Here is a 17,564-nt window from a genome sequence, read left to right as displayed (position 1 = left end):
CTAAACATATGCAGAATGGAGTAGCTAAGATTCATTGTTATTAACTGCATTTAAATTTAGACAATCTATATGGTTTTGTCTAATGAGTCATGGCATATTTATTCACAACCCATTTACACCTTTTTTATCTTTTAAAAGCAATGCCATTAACATAAAGAAATGTAAAAGAGCCTGTGACAGAGTGCAGCAAAATGAGGGCACCCTGTAACATCTACTGTGTGGAGGGACCTGAGTATTCCATTAAATAAAGCTTTCTTAGAAATTCCAGGGTCGCAGGAGCAAATCACACAATTTGAAGGAGACTCTTTTCAAGGTTGGTGATTGCATAGTATTTCAGTGAACAGACGCGTCAAATCAGCTGCAGATTGGACCAGCAAGTCAGCTCACCTAGCTGACCTACTAGAAATCCTGATGCATTGCAAATTTTTAAACATCATCCCTTAGAAGTGGGGAAAGATCTGGAAAAATACCAGTAAACTGCTGATGTTAGCACAGTTTAAGTTGTGCCAGAGCGTGTATTTCACTGACCTTCACAGGGAGGGCAAAAATGGAATGGCTTGAACTCTGCCACAAGTAGATTCACTGATTTATCTCGCCATAGACTCTGAACTTGGTTCTTACATTTACAAAAAGTATTTTGCTTTGTTAAAAGACAACTTGCAGCCCTTCACAAGTGGAATGGGAACAGAAGGCGAATTTAAGATGTAGCCTGTAGGAAAGGAGATCAAGGTGTTGCCTATTATCTCCTCATCCCTGATGAGCCAGTTCTGCTCAGTGAGTCAGCAGAGGATTCACCCAGCAAAACATAGTTTTCTATTGGTTTAGCGAGCTAAATTCATCACTGAAGTGCCAAAAGAGCAGTAGAACTGGAGCAAGGGAGGTAGTGGAGCTTGGAGGCCACACAAGGACGAAAGGGAAACAGAACCTCCCCTTCTGGCAGCACAAATGAGTTAGATCAGCTACAACTGTCTCATCTGATTGTGACCTTAGAGAAACACTGTGGTAAAATTGCAAACAAACCTTTGTAGCAGCTGTGTATTTATAAATGGGACAGAAAGGCATTTGAAACTGGAAACTGAAGATTGAAGACCTCAGTTTAGCAGTCCTAAAAAATACGCCTTTGGGGCTTTCCCGGGGAAAGGTCAGGAGAAACAAGTGAGAAAAGAACCAAGCCAGCTGACCCATCACACAGGTTCAATGAAACCACAAGTCATCTAGTCTGAATCCTGTCAGTAATTAGGAAAGTGTTTAGTGGTATGATTATTGTCACTGGAGGCAGCCAGATTGGAGCATGCTGCCTCGTACCATTACAATGAGGTTCTCCCATCAAACCTTAAAAGAAAAAAAAAACGGGAAGAAAAAGAGGAGGCTGGCTGCACAGAAAATGCTGCAGCCTGGAGCATCCTGCAGTCAGCCAACACAAGGAGTGCTGGGCTTTCCCATGCTCCCTGCCCATGTACTTTCTCATAAACAGTACGGCGAACTTCAATGGCAGTTTAATACAAACTTCCAGTCACTTGTTACCCTCTGCTGACATCTCGTGGATCAAAGCAAGATGTCCCTGCCTGAGGCAAACCCTGCAAAGCCTCGACTGTCAACCTGCAGAGTGGCAGTCTCTTCCCCACATCTAAGGAGCTCTATAGCATCCGACAAGGTTTACTTTCTCTTCGTTCTTTCCTTCCTTTCCTGCTCTGTGAATAGTGCAAATGAGCACCGTGGCAACATGACTCCTACAAAGAACTGAAAATAGAAGTAAGCAGGAAAATAGCAAACGAGTAGAGCACAGAAGCCAAGAAGAGAGTGTAGTGAATAAAGTTCATTAACTATATTTTCTATTGGTAAAACAGATTCTAGTAAAACAGATTAGTCTAAAGCTGAGGAAAAGCAACTGTTGAGCTATTAGGATTTCATAGCTGAAGTCAAGGGGAACTCATGCACCACTTGCCACAGCGGCAGGAGCAAGAAAATAGTCAGCACCATATAATCATAGCTCGTTGTACGCTGCAAATATTAAGCAACTAATCCTCACAGTATGTCTGTGCATCATTCCCCAGAGCTGGAAATAAAACCTCATCTTAGATTCAGAAGTTGCGACAATAAATTTATCATAGGAAACCCCATTAGCTCTCTAAAACAAACAAAAAAATTCTGTATTTAGAGTAGCTAATTGGGGAAAAATAACCCCAACAAGACATCCCAAAAAAAAACCCCCACAGGAAAACAGGGGTAAAAAAGAAGGTAAGGTATTAAATAGGATTTACTGAACTAAAAAACCTAGCAAACAGCTAAGTCAATAAAAAAAGCACTCATTGTCTCTAGGCTAATAATACTTAATTTGATAATTGGTTCAGCAAAAAACCCTGAAGCATATGGCAGTTTATAGCCAAAGTGACAGCTGTTTGAGCAAAAATATCAACACGTGCTATAGCAGTCCATAACACTAGTCAAGCACAAAACAGCCTGCCTAGATTAGTAATTCCCCCCACAAAATAACACAGAAAAGCACCAGCCACTTCAAAGTCATGTCACATGTGACACATTTTATGATATAATAACTTCAGAGAATATATAAATTACCAGTTAATTAACTATTAAAGCTGCTATAGTAATGAGAAATACTTGAACACACAAAACTATATCTAGCAGTGGAGTAACACACCTTCACCTCTTGGGATTACTGAAGAAAAACAAATTGTCCCGGTGTGCAGCACAGACTAATTCCTAAGAGGGCTTTGCCTCATGTGGGTTTTAGAGAACAAAACAAAACTTAGCAATAACTCAAAAGTATCAAAAGGAACACTGTAGCTACAGGTAGCTAGGGCTTCATAAATGTTAGAGGCTATCCAAATGCCTAGTAATGCTAACTAAACTGATGAATTCTCATTGCCATTGGTAGGTAGGGCATCAGTAAATATTGCCTCTGAAACTTAACTGTCTAGGTAAGCTAGCTAGCTCATGACTGAAGTCTTTACAGAGCTGAAAACCTTTGCAAGAAGACTAACTGGGGGACAGTTGGAAATGTTTATCTCAAAGAACAGCTTAGAGCAACATATTGTGGAAAACCTGGCCAGCAAACCAAGTACTTGTGTGAAGATGTACAAGTTCATTTTTTTTTAAATAGTCCCAAATAGTAAGACAGCCAAAGGTCCTTCAAAATGTCACTAGGTAACATTCATGATCAATTAACCTGAGGCTTTTAGCTCTCCTGGCTGCTGAATACCATCCCCTATAAAGTTACAGAACTAACGCCACTGCCCATGCAGGAAGTCAGAGATGTAACTGAAGAAGGGAAGAGGGAAACTCTTCAGAAATCCCATTGCAGAACCACAGCACAATATTGCTACACAGTCTTCCGAGCAAGAGGCTGGAATTAGTTCTGGTAGTTCAGCAATGCTTTGGAAAGATTGGTTGTGAGTATAGCAAAGAGGTTGTGCCGATTTCTCGTACTTGTCCCAGGCAGCTACCGTCAGATACAGAAGCATTAAAAAATATCCTGTAGCTTTCACAGCTGTGGAATAACTCTTAAAAAGACCCTGAGACACCAGTTTGAAACAGTAGCTCCGTTACAGAACTGTAAAAAAATATTCCAAGTTCATCCAAATATGAAAGCCTAATGAGACTCATCCTTTACCCTAGACATAAACCAGATAATTTCCACCTGTGCTAACTCTCTGAACCAGCTCCTTACTCAATCCCATGAGTTCTGACACTGGCTCACAGGGAGGAGGACGCAAGCAGAAAAGGCAGTGCTGGCTGTAGGCCACTTGTAACCTACCAGGTCCGGTTTCAACTGCAAAAGCTGCCTGGGAGGTCTGGCCACAGCTAAACTGGACAGCTCTGTCCCCTCCCACCCTGCCTGAACATCCAGCACTTGCGTTGCACAGCTCACCTAGCAGCAAATTGAATTGATCTGGCAGAGGAAACAAAGTCTGCAGTGAAAAAAAGTCGCCTCGTAGATCAAGGACCTGAATCAACTCACCTTGTGGTGAGAATATCCGCTTTTATAATAAAATGGGAGCTGAAAATGGAACAAAACAGCAGGAAACTGTCTCCAGTGGCACTTAGCAGAGTACAAAATGAAAAATAAGACAGAAAAAGCAGCTTTTATTCACAGCAATGGCTGCTTCACCAAGAAAAGCCCTGGGTCGCCAGGTCCAGTCAGAAGGGTGAAATTCCTAGAGTTTGCTCCAAGGTTGTCTGAGCAACTAATGTGTCTCTTAGCCTTGGAACAGAGCAAGACAGAGAGGCTGAGACTGTAAATTCCTTTTGTGTATCTAGAATACTAATAAAGGGGGGGGGGGATTTTTAAAATTTCCAGTTGTCTCAGCTACTTCTTACCTATTAGACTATGTAACCACCCGGTGAGGAATAGCACCAGGGTGGTACAAGAGGATAGGAATACGTTTCCCGGGGCAGCTCACCACTTCATACACCAGAAAGCCTCAGCCCACACTTCTCCCGGTGTGAACCTTGGCTAGGCACGGCTGCCTCTGCCACCGGTGTCTGCAGCTTCACAAGGGATTGCGCAGATGGCCCGTGTCCCATGCAGGATGCACTCAGCCTCCGAGAGAAGCCTCCTGATGGCAACGAAAGATGCCAGTCTGCCACCCTGAATTTGCGTGTCTCTTCTTGCTGCACCGCTGGGGCCACCTTCCGACACGGCACGCAGGCAGGGAGCCCGCAAGCACCTAGGCTGCGGCTGCACCTTGGCTCGCACCACCTGCTCTTCCATTCGCTACGGAGATCGTCGGGGTGGGGTGGGTAGGATGGGGTGCCCCTTGCTACGGCGGGGAGCGACCGCCCTCAGGTGAGGCAACGCCTCCGGGGGAAGGATCGACTGCGGGCGGCCGTCCGCACCTGACGGGCACGGGGCTGCCGCGGGACCCTTGGGGCTGTGAGGAGGCGGGCGCGGGCCTCGGCTCTCCCCGTCCCTCGCGAGGCGCGGCCGTTGGCCGTTCCGCCCGCCCTCGGGGCGAGGCGCAGCGGTTGTGCCCGAGCGGGCGGTGGGATGCTGCCCGCCCTGTGCACGGCGCTGGCGGGGCTGCTGCTCCTGCCGCTGCTGCTGCGCTGCGCCTGGCCCTACTTCTTCCAGGACATACGCTTCGCCCTCGCCATGGCGCGCGTAGCGAGGAGGGCGCGCAGAGCCGGGGCCCGCCGGCCCCTTCCTGGACGTCTTCGCGCAACGGGCGCGGCAGACTCCGCACAAGCCGCTGCTGCTCTTCGGTGACGGGGTCTCCACTTACGAGCGGGTGGAGCGGCGGAGCAGCCAGGCGGCGCGGACGCTGCGCGACGCCGCGGGGCTGCGGACGGGCGGCTGCCTGGCCCTCCTCATGGGCAACCGGCCCGCCTACGTCTGGGTCTGGCTGGGCTGCGCCAAGCTGGGCTGCGCCATGGCTTGCCTCAACTCCAACATCAGGGCTGCGTCCTTGCTGCGCTGTTTCCAGAGCAGCACGGCCACTGTGCTGCTGGCGGCCCCAGGTGAGGAGAACACCGGCCCCGGGCGGCGGGGAGCGCAGCCGCGAGCAGCTGCTCGGTTAACGCGCCGCCCCCTTGCCCCGCGGCGACGGGGCTCCTTACCGGGCTTGGTGCGCGCAGGCGGCGGGGCGGCAGCGCCGGCGTCGCTCCTTGTGCCTCGCCCGGGGGCGGCTGGGCCGGAGGGACGCCCTGTGTGCCCATCGCGCTGTTCTGAGGGTGAGCTCGGGAAGTGCCGCAGAGCAGATGCGAAGGTGGCCAGGCAGTTACCATCACAGTTAGCACCGTGATTTCGTTTTCAACGCGTGTACAAGACGTGGGCGTTGAGCTCTGATACCTTGTTAGCTGTTTCATAGTAAAGACCTGGAAATAAAAGAGCCCTCGGCCATAAACAAGATAATTAATTGACGGTTTTGTTCACGCAAATGTCCAGAGATAAGCAAGGCAGCACGGAAGAATCCTCCTGCTGCAGCTGGACAGCGACTGAGCCACATGCAGGCTGTTGCAGCCTGTAGAAAAGCTTTCCTCAAGTTTCAGTTCAAAGAAAAACACGTGAACCCAAGAAGACAAACCATAATAATTTTCCGTAGATGAGACTTTGACGTATTTGTATGTTTTAAACGGAGAGCTGCGCCCTGTTCCGTATAGAGCAGAGACCTTATTTCATGCCCAGTTCTTCATGTATGTTTGTATGTCTACACAAACAGTATGAATGACTGACCATGTAAGAAGTCAAAGATAATTTTACCTGTCTAGAATTAACAACTTCTACACGAATATATATATATATATATACACCACATTTCAGCTGAGCTGGAGAACTTGTTCATCTATAATACGTAACGGAAATATTTTATATGCCCCAAAACTTCAGGAGTTCAAAAAAAAAATTTCACCTCTTGTGACAGATTTCTGCCTTAGGATAAATTTTATGCAATTGCTGAAATTTCAAAATTAATCAATATTTGAATTATTAGCATCTGTAGGAAAAGCTGTGGTGTGGAAATGTATTTTTCCTCTTTCTATAACTTACTTGCCTGAAATCTTCAAAAAAAGCCTTCAGCTTGGAGGAAAAAGAAACAAATGAGTCATATTCATAAAATATTACCACATGCTTGACACCGGGAGTGGAAAGAAGTCTAGGTCTTTTCTGCCTCTCTGTCTTTATTAAATTTCATCTTTTATGAGCAGAAGATAAAAATTGTCTCATCAGAACTTACCATCATATGAGACCCTGTGTGCTTGCACAGATAAGTTTCTGAAAATAAATATGCTGAATTCATTAGTACAGTTTATATGTCATTAAAGTTACTTATACCTACAATAAAATAAGGATTTTAAAGTTTATTGGAGGGTTACTTATCTCAGAGCAAGTTTATTGGGGGTTGTTTATCTTTAAAGTGCCAGTTCATGAGATACTTGCTTAAAGCCTGCCTTTTGTCTCCTCCATGCCTGATAGCATCTCAGGAGCAGAACTCTCCTCCTATCCAGCTTTATACTCTGTGCAGTCCCACATTTGTGCAGTGTTGGAGAGCACAGGTGGAATGGCATGAGACAGGCCAGGCTGTGCTAATATTTTGAGTTTCCCTTACCTGTTCACTAGAAGAAGCCTTTGTTAGATTTTCCTGAGTAGCTTGGTGGCTACAGGGCACCCACGGTAATCCTGGCATGGTTTTTGGACCAAAGGTACAGCAGGAGTAGAGAATTGTTTGATGAGGAATTCCAGTCTGCCAGACCTGAAAAGGTAACGCTTTTATTAGTGTTACTGCTTTTCTGCAATTAAGACAAACTTTCGATGTGGGTCTTGGCTTTATCTAGTCAATTTAGTGTGGAGAGGTGATTTAGTTTTTAGTATTAAATCACCTCAGAGATTTGTTGATTTAGTAACATGATTTATTCTTTGCTTTGAAGTAAAATAGAAGTGGTAAAAAATAAATTACATGTTATGGGAAGTTTTATATTATGATATTTCAGTGAAAGTGGTGTTGTCCCTGGAGGTGTTCAAGGCCAGGTTGGATGGGGCCCTGGGCAACCTTGTGTAGATCCAGGCCTGGAGGTTGGTGGCCCTGCCTGTGGCAGGGGGGTTGGAGCTCTATGATCCTTGGGGTCCCTTCCAACCCAGACCATTCTATGATTCTATGATTCTATGATTGGGGATTAATTTTAAATCCTGTGGATTATCTGTTCAAGTACAAGTGCCTGCAAGTTCGACGGCTTTTGTTCTGGATTTCTAAAAATACAAGGTATATACAATTGCATCACCTGGCTCATTAGCTCCACTTGAATCCATTATTCAATTATCCATCTTCTTAAGGGAATAAAAGTCTTGGGGACAACTACATTCTTTCCATCTTGATTGAAACTGGCTGCTGGTCAAGGAGAGAGACCTGCATTATTGCTTCAGTATGAGAAAGGCAGACAGGACCCAATCACACAGGGAGTTAGTCTACTCATGGCACATACCTGCAACTGCGCGCTTTTGTTGGTTGGAGATACCAAGGCGATGTGAGGAGAACTGGGATTAATCAGGACACATGTAGAAGACTGGCATAGGGAGAGGCAGAACACAACTTTCTAGGAGTCCAAGCTTCAGCAGTAACCAATACTTGCTAAGTCACTCTCCATTCTGCTTTTCAGTGTTTCTTCCATTTGAGTTGGGACTTGAGAAAGATGAGTTGCATAAAACATAGTGGTGATTTAAGCACTTAACTCTGTGTGGGCACTTACCAGGTGAAGCATTTCCCCACAGTGGAGAGGGAAGGTAGCGATGTGGGGCTGGTGATGCTCCCTTGGAGTCCTGCACGGTCTGCAGGCAAGAGGAAGTGTGCTTGGATTGCTCCTCTGCAGTTCTGTTCCCGTTGCAGTAAATCAGGTCAAATCGCTCCCAGTTCTGTAGGGAGACATGATACCTCTTCAGTCCTTTTTGCTGGATGCTGATGCAACTTGAGCATGAGTTTTTCCAGTGGCAGCTAAAGATGAAAGCTGCTGAGCCAATGCTGATGTAGTATAGTTCACAGAATAATGCAGAGTTTTCTTATAATACTTTTTTTCTCCTCTTTCAGAACTGAAGGAATCTGTTGAAGAAATACTGCCATTCTTGAAGAAAGAAAATGTTAAGGTTTATTATTTAAGCAAGACATCCACTACAGAAGGAGTTGAGAGCTTTCTTGATAAAGTAGATGCTGCTTCAGATGAGCCTACTCCATTGTCTTGGAGATCAGCTACAACCATTAAAAGTCCTGCAATGTACATTTATACTTCTGGTACTACAGGTAATGTAAATTCACAAAGAGCTATATAGAAGGCCAGACATCCCTTCAGACACTGTGATTTTTTTAATAAGGAAAGACAATGTTATCTCACATTACTTCACTTGCATCAGTAAATGAGAGAAAAAAACTTTTCTTAAGCCCTTGTGAAGCCAAATAGTCTTACTATGTTTATTGTTCCAGTGAAGTTACACACCTTTTTGCTTGACTTTCAACAGGTCTTCCTAAAGCTGCAGTGATTAACCATGAACGCATAATGCTAGCTTGCGGTTTGTTTGATGCTGGCAAGGTTACCTCAGAAGATATTGTGTACACTGCTCTACCCCTCTATCATAGCTCTGCCCTCCTTGTTGGAGTCCATGGATGCATCATGAAAGGTGCTGTGCATTTAACCAGTATGGATGAAGATGTTTCTCTGCAGAATTCATGCAGAGGTATGATCATAGATACACTAAGCTTTTCCCTAGCTACTAAACTTTGAGCTGAAATACTTGGTTGTATGTGTCTCCGTTACCAAGTGAAGAGGCATTCTCATTTCTCTGTCATCTTCACATGACCTACACAGCTTTTAACTCTGTACAAATTTTGATGAAAAGGATATATCCTTTCTTACATGACAGCTCTTTGCACAGTTTTAGGGTCAATTAGTATTGAGTCTTATCTACAATAATAGCCTTTAACTTCTGATGAACAGAAATAGAGGTTAAAAGAATTATTCAGCATAGATTGTATTTCAATATGTTTCAGGAAGAGGGTTTTTTCCAAAAGCTATATATCCTTAATTCTAAAAGCTTTCTACAATGCTGTGCTAAGAAATGCTGTATGGTTTTATGATATAATAAGAATTGTTCCTTCTGTTGTTTGTTTTACTTCTTTCTACGCAGGTGCAACTGTTGTTGTACGTGCCAGATTTTCAGCAAGCCAGTTCTGGGATGATTGCAGAAAACACAACGTAACAGTGATACAGTATATTGGGGAAGTGCTTCGGTACCTGTGCAGTGTGCCACCGGTAATTTTAACTGCCTTTCTTTTTTTGCTAATTAAATTACTGGGAATATTTGTTATATTATGTTCAAAATCTAACTGAAAATGGAGGGGAAGTAAAGATTCCAACGAAACCTTCCTTAAAAAGGTCTGTAATCTCACTGCATACTAACATGAACTGTTTTCAAGGAGAGGGGTGTTGCATTTTTGGCTTGAATTAATAATTCTTTTCAGTAGTGGATCAATGGCAATTCATTAATTGGCATTCCACTAAAATGGATCGAGAAAACACATTCCTGACACAAGCACTCCTCCTGCAAACAAAAAATAAGGTTCTGTGTTCTGGGTAATGTTAGTTTTTTGGGGGTTGTAGCTAAAATGTCCTAACACAAGATAGGCAGGTGATCCCGAATTAAATGTTAATATGATTATTTGAAGAGTACCCTTTCTGAACATACACTTAACATAACGTCTGCATAGGGTGCCTATTCATAGGTACTTTTCCTGCTGAGAACCTGCAATCATATTAGTTAATCCTTAATGTCAAAAAATGTGCTTGCATAGAATGACTTTCACAGAGGTTGGCCTACTGAACAGCAATTAGAAATTAGTAACAATGAAGGCAGCATCTGTCAGTCTCCCTAGTGCCATAACCGTGAGCCAGAACAGAGAATCAGGTCTGCAGTTTCTTTGTAATTTATGTATGTGTGTTGAAATAGCAGATGTTCAGAGGTTCCATTCTGATGCCAGAATTACAGAAAATCAGTAGAATTCCTCAGAAATTGGGTATCTAAGGAAGATCCTGGTATGCTTTGTATTATTTGAGTTGTTAGCCCAAAATGAGCAGTTAATAAAATAAAGTTTTATATCGATCAGAAGACCCGATCTCTGTATTTGGCCAGTAGTCTTCATCAAAAATTGAACATAATTAAGGGTGGTGGTAAATTATATGTCAGTCCTGTGGTTCATGGAAAATTCCAATTAGCAAAGCATGCATAATTAGTTAGTATTCAACAGGTATAACTAAATTACAGGGGAACTGAAAAAACTAGATTATGTCCTTTCATAAAAAATGGAAAATATTTTTAGGAAAATAATCTTAAAGAATGAGCCAATATACTATTTTTTTTTTTTTTAAATGGAGTTGTGTTTCTTGATAGCATGCATGTGCAGACAAATATAACACCTTCACAGGGCATACTCTGTAAATTCTTGAATTCTACTGGTATTTCAGAGACAGGTATGGTTGCTGCCAAGTATAAATTCATTCCCAAATAGGGTGAGTTTGGTAATGTTAGCCACACAGAGCTATTTAGCTTAACCATTGCAGTGACCTGTTAAAAAATAACAGATTCATAACAAAAAACAAGGAATATGATGGCTGAACCCAAAGCCCACTGAACGATGCAGTTGAGTGGTATCTGAGGCTCTCCTGCAGATAACTCATTATTGGTGGTTGTTTATATACAAAGGTCAGATCTTTAGACACAGATAAGTTAGCTCTCATTATTTAATAGAAGGATTTTTTTGTTTACTCAGTACACAGAATTCAACACCAGTGCAGAAAACACTACATAAACAAGGTTTATAAGCTTAATATGTGATCCCATGTACCCACGTGCCTTGAGTGCACAAGTCTCCTGGAAAGGTGGGATTAACATTTTAAGAAGGCAAGAACTTGACTGAAAGGATACTATTACTGAAACTCTTGTGGTTTGATTACAGAGGTCTTGGCCTTCTCCATGGACTGCAGGAGGGACGACACTCACTCTACCATGGGTTTCTCCACAAGCTGCAGGGACATCTTTCCCTCCAACACCCAAGGCCCCTCCTCCCCGGCCCTCCCCAGCCTTGGTGTCTGCACAGCTCGTTACATCTTCTCACTCCCGTTTCCGGTGGCAAAATGCAGCTGCTTCCATTTTTCTCCTATACGTGATTCACAGAGGCGCTTTGACAATGGTCAGCCACCCCTCTGGCCTTGAATTGCCCAATGTTTACGCTTTGGGGCCACAGAGAATTTCAGCAGCTCCTCACAACAACCATTTCCTACAGCCCCCATTCTGTCCTAGCACCCAGCTATGCAAAACTGCAACACCCGGTCACTTCTGAGCGGGGATGCCCCGCAGGTAGAACTCCCAGGAAACAGCTGCCCCCTGCCCGCCCGCCGCCGGGGGGCAAGAGACCACCAGCCGGCTGGCTGCGGGAGCCAGCCCCCCCTCGAAGGACACAACCAGGGCAGAGCTCTTCTTCGGCCGCAAGCTCTCGGGGCCCCTCACCGTGAAGGCCGGGTGCTCCACAGCATACTGGAAGGCTGTGGCCTGGAGGAAGATGTTCTTGAAGGGGATGGAGATGGAAGAGCCGGCCTTGATGAAAAAAAGGCCCTGGGGCTTGGGCGGCAGGGCCAGGCCAAGCAGGGGGATGCTGTACTCGCCGCCCAGGGGTGAGGAGAGCTGCAGCACGGTCCTGGTTTCACCCAGCTGGCAGGGCTCAAAGGTCACATCCACGCTGACCTCCGTGCCCCTGTGGCCGGCGGCGGCTGCGGTGATCGTTTGCTTTGTTTGGAAGTCCGGGGAGTTGGTCTGTACAGGGAGAGAAGAGGGAACAGCGGGGTGAGGTGTCACAGCCAGCACCTTGGGAAGAAACTGACGGCCTCCACTGTAACAGGGGCCCTTTCCTTCACCAGCTGCTGCACCCCCGGCCCCCCACACCCTCAGGGAGCGCCCACAATGAGCAACCCTGGGAGACCTGAAACCCCAGTGCTGGCAAGGACATGGACGCACAGGCACCACGGGACGTCCTCGAGTGCCTCTGACAGGGGCAGCAGAGAGGGGCCTATGTCTCAGCACTGGTGGGAAGACCCACCCCTCACTCCACAGGCTCACACGGCCACCCCAAGCTCGAGGGGCAGGATCCCTCACTGGAGAGGGGTGATGCTGGCTAGAGGAGATGGGCCCTGCTCACCTGGAGAAGGTAGTCTGTCTTCTGCTGGGCATAATTCATGATTTTGGTGGTGATGGTGTGACTAGAGCCCAGTGTGGTGCAAAAGTAAAGAGGCTTCTCCGGCTTGCTCACAGTCGCTTTCAGGTGCAGGTTGTAGTAGGAAGAGCCTAGTTCACTGCTCTGGAGCACCAGCTCCCCGGTGGTCTCCCCCATTTTCAGGGGTAGGTACTCAAAGGCAAGATCAGCCTGGGAAGAATGAAAGGAAGAAGCCACTGGGGCAGGCAGAGATGGGGAGATCGATCCCTGCTGTGCTCATGCAGTGCTGGAAGGCAGCCCGGCACCCTCTCGCCCTCCAACTCCCCCTCCGGCTCAGAGCCCAGCTGCCTGCAGCCCTCCAACACTATCCCTGCTCCCAGATCCCCCCTCCGCCCAGGCTGCAAACACCCTGCTGCCGGTGAGGGGAGCACATTGCAAGGGGTGACACAGCAGACTCCAGCAGCACAGGGCGATTCCCACCAGGGATAGTCTCCCTCCCTGCTTCTCCTTCAGATAATCGGCAGGAGGAGCTGTCAGCCTTGGAAGGAAGCCCTGCATGGTTCGTGCCATCAAGAAAGGCTGCGGGGGGGCCAGGAGCGCGTGTCGGATGAGCGTTGTGCCTACCTGTGTCTGCGCAGGAACGGTGACGTGCGAGGGGACGCTGACATTGGGCACTTTGCAGTCTACAGCAAACGTCACCGGGACAGGCAGGGGGTTGTCCACCTTGACGGTGGAAGAGAGCCTCTGCCGAACGGGGGTGGTCATTTCCACAGCGCTGATGGGTCCCGAAGCGGTGGCCTTGAAAGCCACCGTGTAAAACAAGTACTCCTTGGTCACCTCGTTAAGGAAGGTCACCTGAATCAGAGGAAGTAGAAGTGTGGTCAATCTGCACAGAAAACCCACACCAGATGGGCTAAGCCAGCCCAGAGAGAGCCCCTCAAGCTCCACAGAACAGGCATGAGCAGCCACCGAGGAAGAGTGCCAAGGCCAGGGGAAGCACGTGTGGCACTTCCATGTTGTTCTCTCCCCACTGCCCCTTGCTTCCAGCTCGACAGTATCCTGACCCACCCGTGCTTCTACCAAGGCTGGATGCTCATCTTGCTTTTCTCCTGTACATGTGCAGTTTCTCTGCCTCTCTGGGGCTGGCTGCTGCCAGATCTGCACTCCTACCCACCCCGATCCGAGGTATAACGACTGCAGAAGCGAGCGAAGCCTGGACGTCTCCTACCTGCAGAGCATGCGGCTCTCAAAGTCCCCCACGTATGTCGGAGAGAACTTCATCTGGAAACGCTGCTCCTGGCCAGCAAGGATCGTGCCACTGTCGGGCTCGATGGAGAACGGCAGGGAGGGGGCACAGGCGGTGTTCAAAGACCAGCTTGCGGAAGAAGAGACCTGCTCCACACTGTGGTCCAGCTGGCTCGAATGGCTGGACTGGAGCTTCACAGAGCTACCAGAAGTGGAGGAGAGGAAATCCCCTGTGATAAGGAAAGGGTTATATAGCAGGACATCTGTCAAGGAAAAAAACCCTCCCAGCAGCTCTGCCTCCTGGTGCAGGCAGGTAGGAACAAGCTGGGATGTACTTGGACCATCTCCAGCCACAGGCTTTCATCAGGAGGACTCCCCCTGAAGAGCAGGGAGAGCGGCCAGTTGGCTTTTTAGTACAACTTTATCCCCCTACACACGGGGATACTGAGGCATTTTTCACACGCCGGTGATGCAGATGGACAAGAACCCAGGTTCTTCACCTTTTCCTTTGCACTGCATCCTGCTCTGGTCTGCAGATGAGGAATTTGAAGTCGAGGTCACCTTTGTTCTCCAGCGTGAAGGTGCAGGTTTTCCTGGTGCCACTTGTCACGGCACCAAAGTTGAGCGAGGCGGGGTAGATGCTGTAGTGGCTGAACACCGCTCTCGCCAACACCCTCACTGGGATGATGATGATGGTCCTGCCACCTTCAGGCTCAAACACCTGCAGCCGGAGGAGGAGTTGGTAAGCACAGTGGCAGCCAGGCTCTACCTCCGCACCAGGTCCTGCCACCAGCCATCAGCTCACCCTCCCTGTTCAAACACCTCCTCCTGAGACAGGTTTTCAGCTCCGCTTAGGAAGCATCACAAATGGTTTCTGAAAAACCTTCTTGCACACATATGAGAGAAGATTCCCTGACTGACCTTCCTGACAGAAGACACATGTCCCACTTGCGCTCCCTAGACACGATGTGTTGACACTGCCCGGTCCAGGCGGCTCACCTTGCAGAGCAGGATGGGCTTGTCCTCAATATTCAGCTCCATCTTGGGGTGGAAGAGCAATTGCACTTGCACAGGGTGCGCAGAGGCAGCCAGCACGCCCTTCTGTGGCTGGACAGTGAAGTGGGATGCCAAGTCGGCTGTGTTGGTATCTGCGGTTTCCAGGCTGAAACTGGGATGGGAAGAGAAGGAACGGAGAACTCATCAGTTCAACTGTCGGTGCCACCAGCACAGACAGGACTTCACATAAGAGGGTAAGAATAAACCAGCAAGAACAAAGAAGAGACCAATAAACCAGACAGAACCCAGCTCTGCTTGGGGAGCGCCAGACCCTGAGTGCAGCCAGGAGGGCTCCAAATGCTTTCACTCCCTCCTCTGGAGAGGCTCCTAAAGAGAAATGAGCTGACCCTCAAAGGAAGAAAACGAAGCTGGGCAGCGAGCGGCTGAAATGTGAGGGTGTCTCCTTCGGCTGGGGCGTGAAGGACTGCTGGGGATGGCTGGACTCTCCATCTCAGACTGAGGAGGCCAGACGTTGTATTTACCCAAAGCACGAGATAGCCAAGCGTGGGAAGAGGTTCTAGCCCCGGGTGGGAGGCACTGACAGAGGGACCCAGGCTGGGAGGAGGATGGTGCCACCACCTACTGACAGAGGGACCCACCTGTACCCAATGTCGTACTTCCCCTCGTTCTTCAGGGTCAGCACTCGCTTCTCCTCATCCATGACTCTGAGGGTCTCGAAAACCACGCTGCCGTTTACACCTGCGGAGCGGGGTAAGAAACTATCAGCGAGCTGACCCACACTTCAGCTCAGAGGTGGCACAAAACCCTGCTCAGCACGGTTCCCTTCCCAGCAGCTTTCTCCAGCTCCTTTTGCTGCCCCGTTCCTTACTCGGAGAGTATCTGCAGTGTTTAGCAGCTGAGGAGCTCAGCTTCTGTGCTTCCAAGCACGGATCAAAGAGCTCGTGTGCTGTGCTGAGCCTTGAGGCATTGCCAACCTCTGTCCACATCATTGGTGTTTCAAATCAACCCTGCCCATGGTGTTACATGCTTCGAATCACAGAATCACAGGGTTGGAAGAGACCCTTAAGATCATCGAGTCCAACCCTTCCTGTCCTGTGCTAACACATATCTCTGAGCATCTCATCTAACCGTTTGTTAAACACACCCAGGAGCGGTGACTTCACCCCCTCCCTGGGCAGCCTGTTCCAGGCCCTGACAACTCTTTCAGTGAAGAACTTTTTCCTAACATCTGAACTGACCCTGCCCTGGTGCAGCTCAAGGCCATTTCTCCTCATCCTTTCACCCATCGCTTGGGTGAAGAGACCAACCCCCACATCTCTGCACCCTCCTGTCAGGTCAGTGTAGGCAGCAATAAGGTCTCCCCTCAGCCTCCTCTTCTCCAGGTTGAACCTCAGCTCCCAGCTCCCTCATCTGCTCCTCAGGTTTACTCTCCAGCCCCTTCCCCAGCCCTGTTGCCCTTCTCTGGACAAGCTCCAGGACCTCCATGTCCTTCTTGGAGTGAGGGACCCAAACCTGAACCCAGCCCTCGAGGTGCAGCCTCACCAACACCGAGCACAAGGGCACAATCCCTGCCCTGGACCTGCTGGCCACGCTGGGTCTGACACAAGCCAGGATGCCGTTGGCCTTCCTGGCCAAAGTTCCTCCAAAGATGAAGTTTGGAGGCGAGAGACTCGAGGCTGTCTCAGCCTCAGCCCATGCAGGGTATGTACTTTAATGACCCGTGCCACACTTGCACACTATCCCATCTTGTCTTCTTGGGTTGCCTGTCTCTGAGGAGAGGCACTTGGGTTTGGGGGCATCCACTCACCTTTAGAGATGTTGATGGTCAGAGCAACGTCTTGGGCCTCCGCGCAGATCTGAATGTTCTCAATCTGAACAATTCCCAGGATGTTTTCTGCATCTGAGACCTGAGCCAAGAGGGAACAAACACTGCTTCAAACGTGCTCCTAAACCCTTTTGGGAAATGATATACGAATCCCGGTCTCTGACAGCTGCTGCCACCACAGCCTGCCCTGCTTGACAAGTCTCTGCAGGTCCTCAAGCTCTCCTAACGCGTTCACCAACCGGGCTGACCCAGCGGGATTCTGCTGCGGTACGAAACCCTGTCCGTCAGCCCAGCTCCACGCTCTGGCAGCAGCTGCTCCAGCACCCGGGGAGGCACAAGAGGCGTGGAGGAGTCCCAGGGCGGGTGGAATCAACAACCAACCCGCTCCTCCTGAACCACCCAGCACCCTCACTGAAATGCAGCCCCTAAACCACGGAGAACACAACCCCAGGGCAAGAGTTCATTGCTCTACGTGAAGAGCCCTGGCCAGACTCCAAGATGGGTGCAGGGAGCACACGGACACCCGGACAATGGAGCATTCAACCACGTGCAGCGGCACAGCGGTTGTCACACGGGCTCAGGATATGGCCTCAGCACCCAGGCGTAAGCCCTGCACCAGCTGATCATCTGGGGTGACATGGATGCTCAGGCATGCACCCCGGGTTCCGGGGAACCCCAGCTGGAGGCAGCAGAAGTCGGGCTGGTAGCACCCCTGTGTCCATCAGGCACATCTCCTCCTGCCTCCACAACATACTCGCCCGAGAAAGCTCAGCTAC

General features: G+C 48.5%; 1 protein-coding gene across 1 annotated transcript; it reads left to right on the top strand.

Annotated features, from left to right (window-relative positions):
- Nucleotides 1–5,008: 5,008 nt before the first annotated feature.
- On the top strand, nt 5,009–11,707 carry LOC311195303 (long-chain fatty acid transport protein 2-like; the record flags this gene model as incomplete). The annotated part of the gene is given in 6 exon segments (XM_084268684.1): nt 5,009–5,164; nt 5,166–5,478; nt 8,535–8,744; nt 8,960–9,118; nt 9,626–9,750; nt 11,669–11,707. Coding segments are annotated over 6 exon segments (1,002 nt in total).
- Nucleotides 11,708–17,564: the final 5,857 nt, after the last annotated feature.

This window comes from Gallinula chloropus (assembly GCF_964237585.1).
Source record: "Gallinula chloropus genome assembly, chromosome: 10".
Classification (NCBI taxonomy): domain Eukaryota; kingdom Metazoa; phylum Chordata; class Aves; order Gruiformes; family Rallidae; genus Gallinula; species Gallinula chloropus.
The sequence above is the reverse complement of the archived record's forward strand: the minus strand, read 5'-3'. Positions and strand labels throughout refer to the sequence as shown.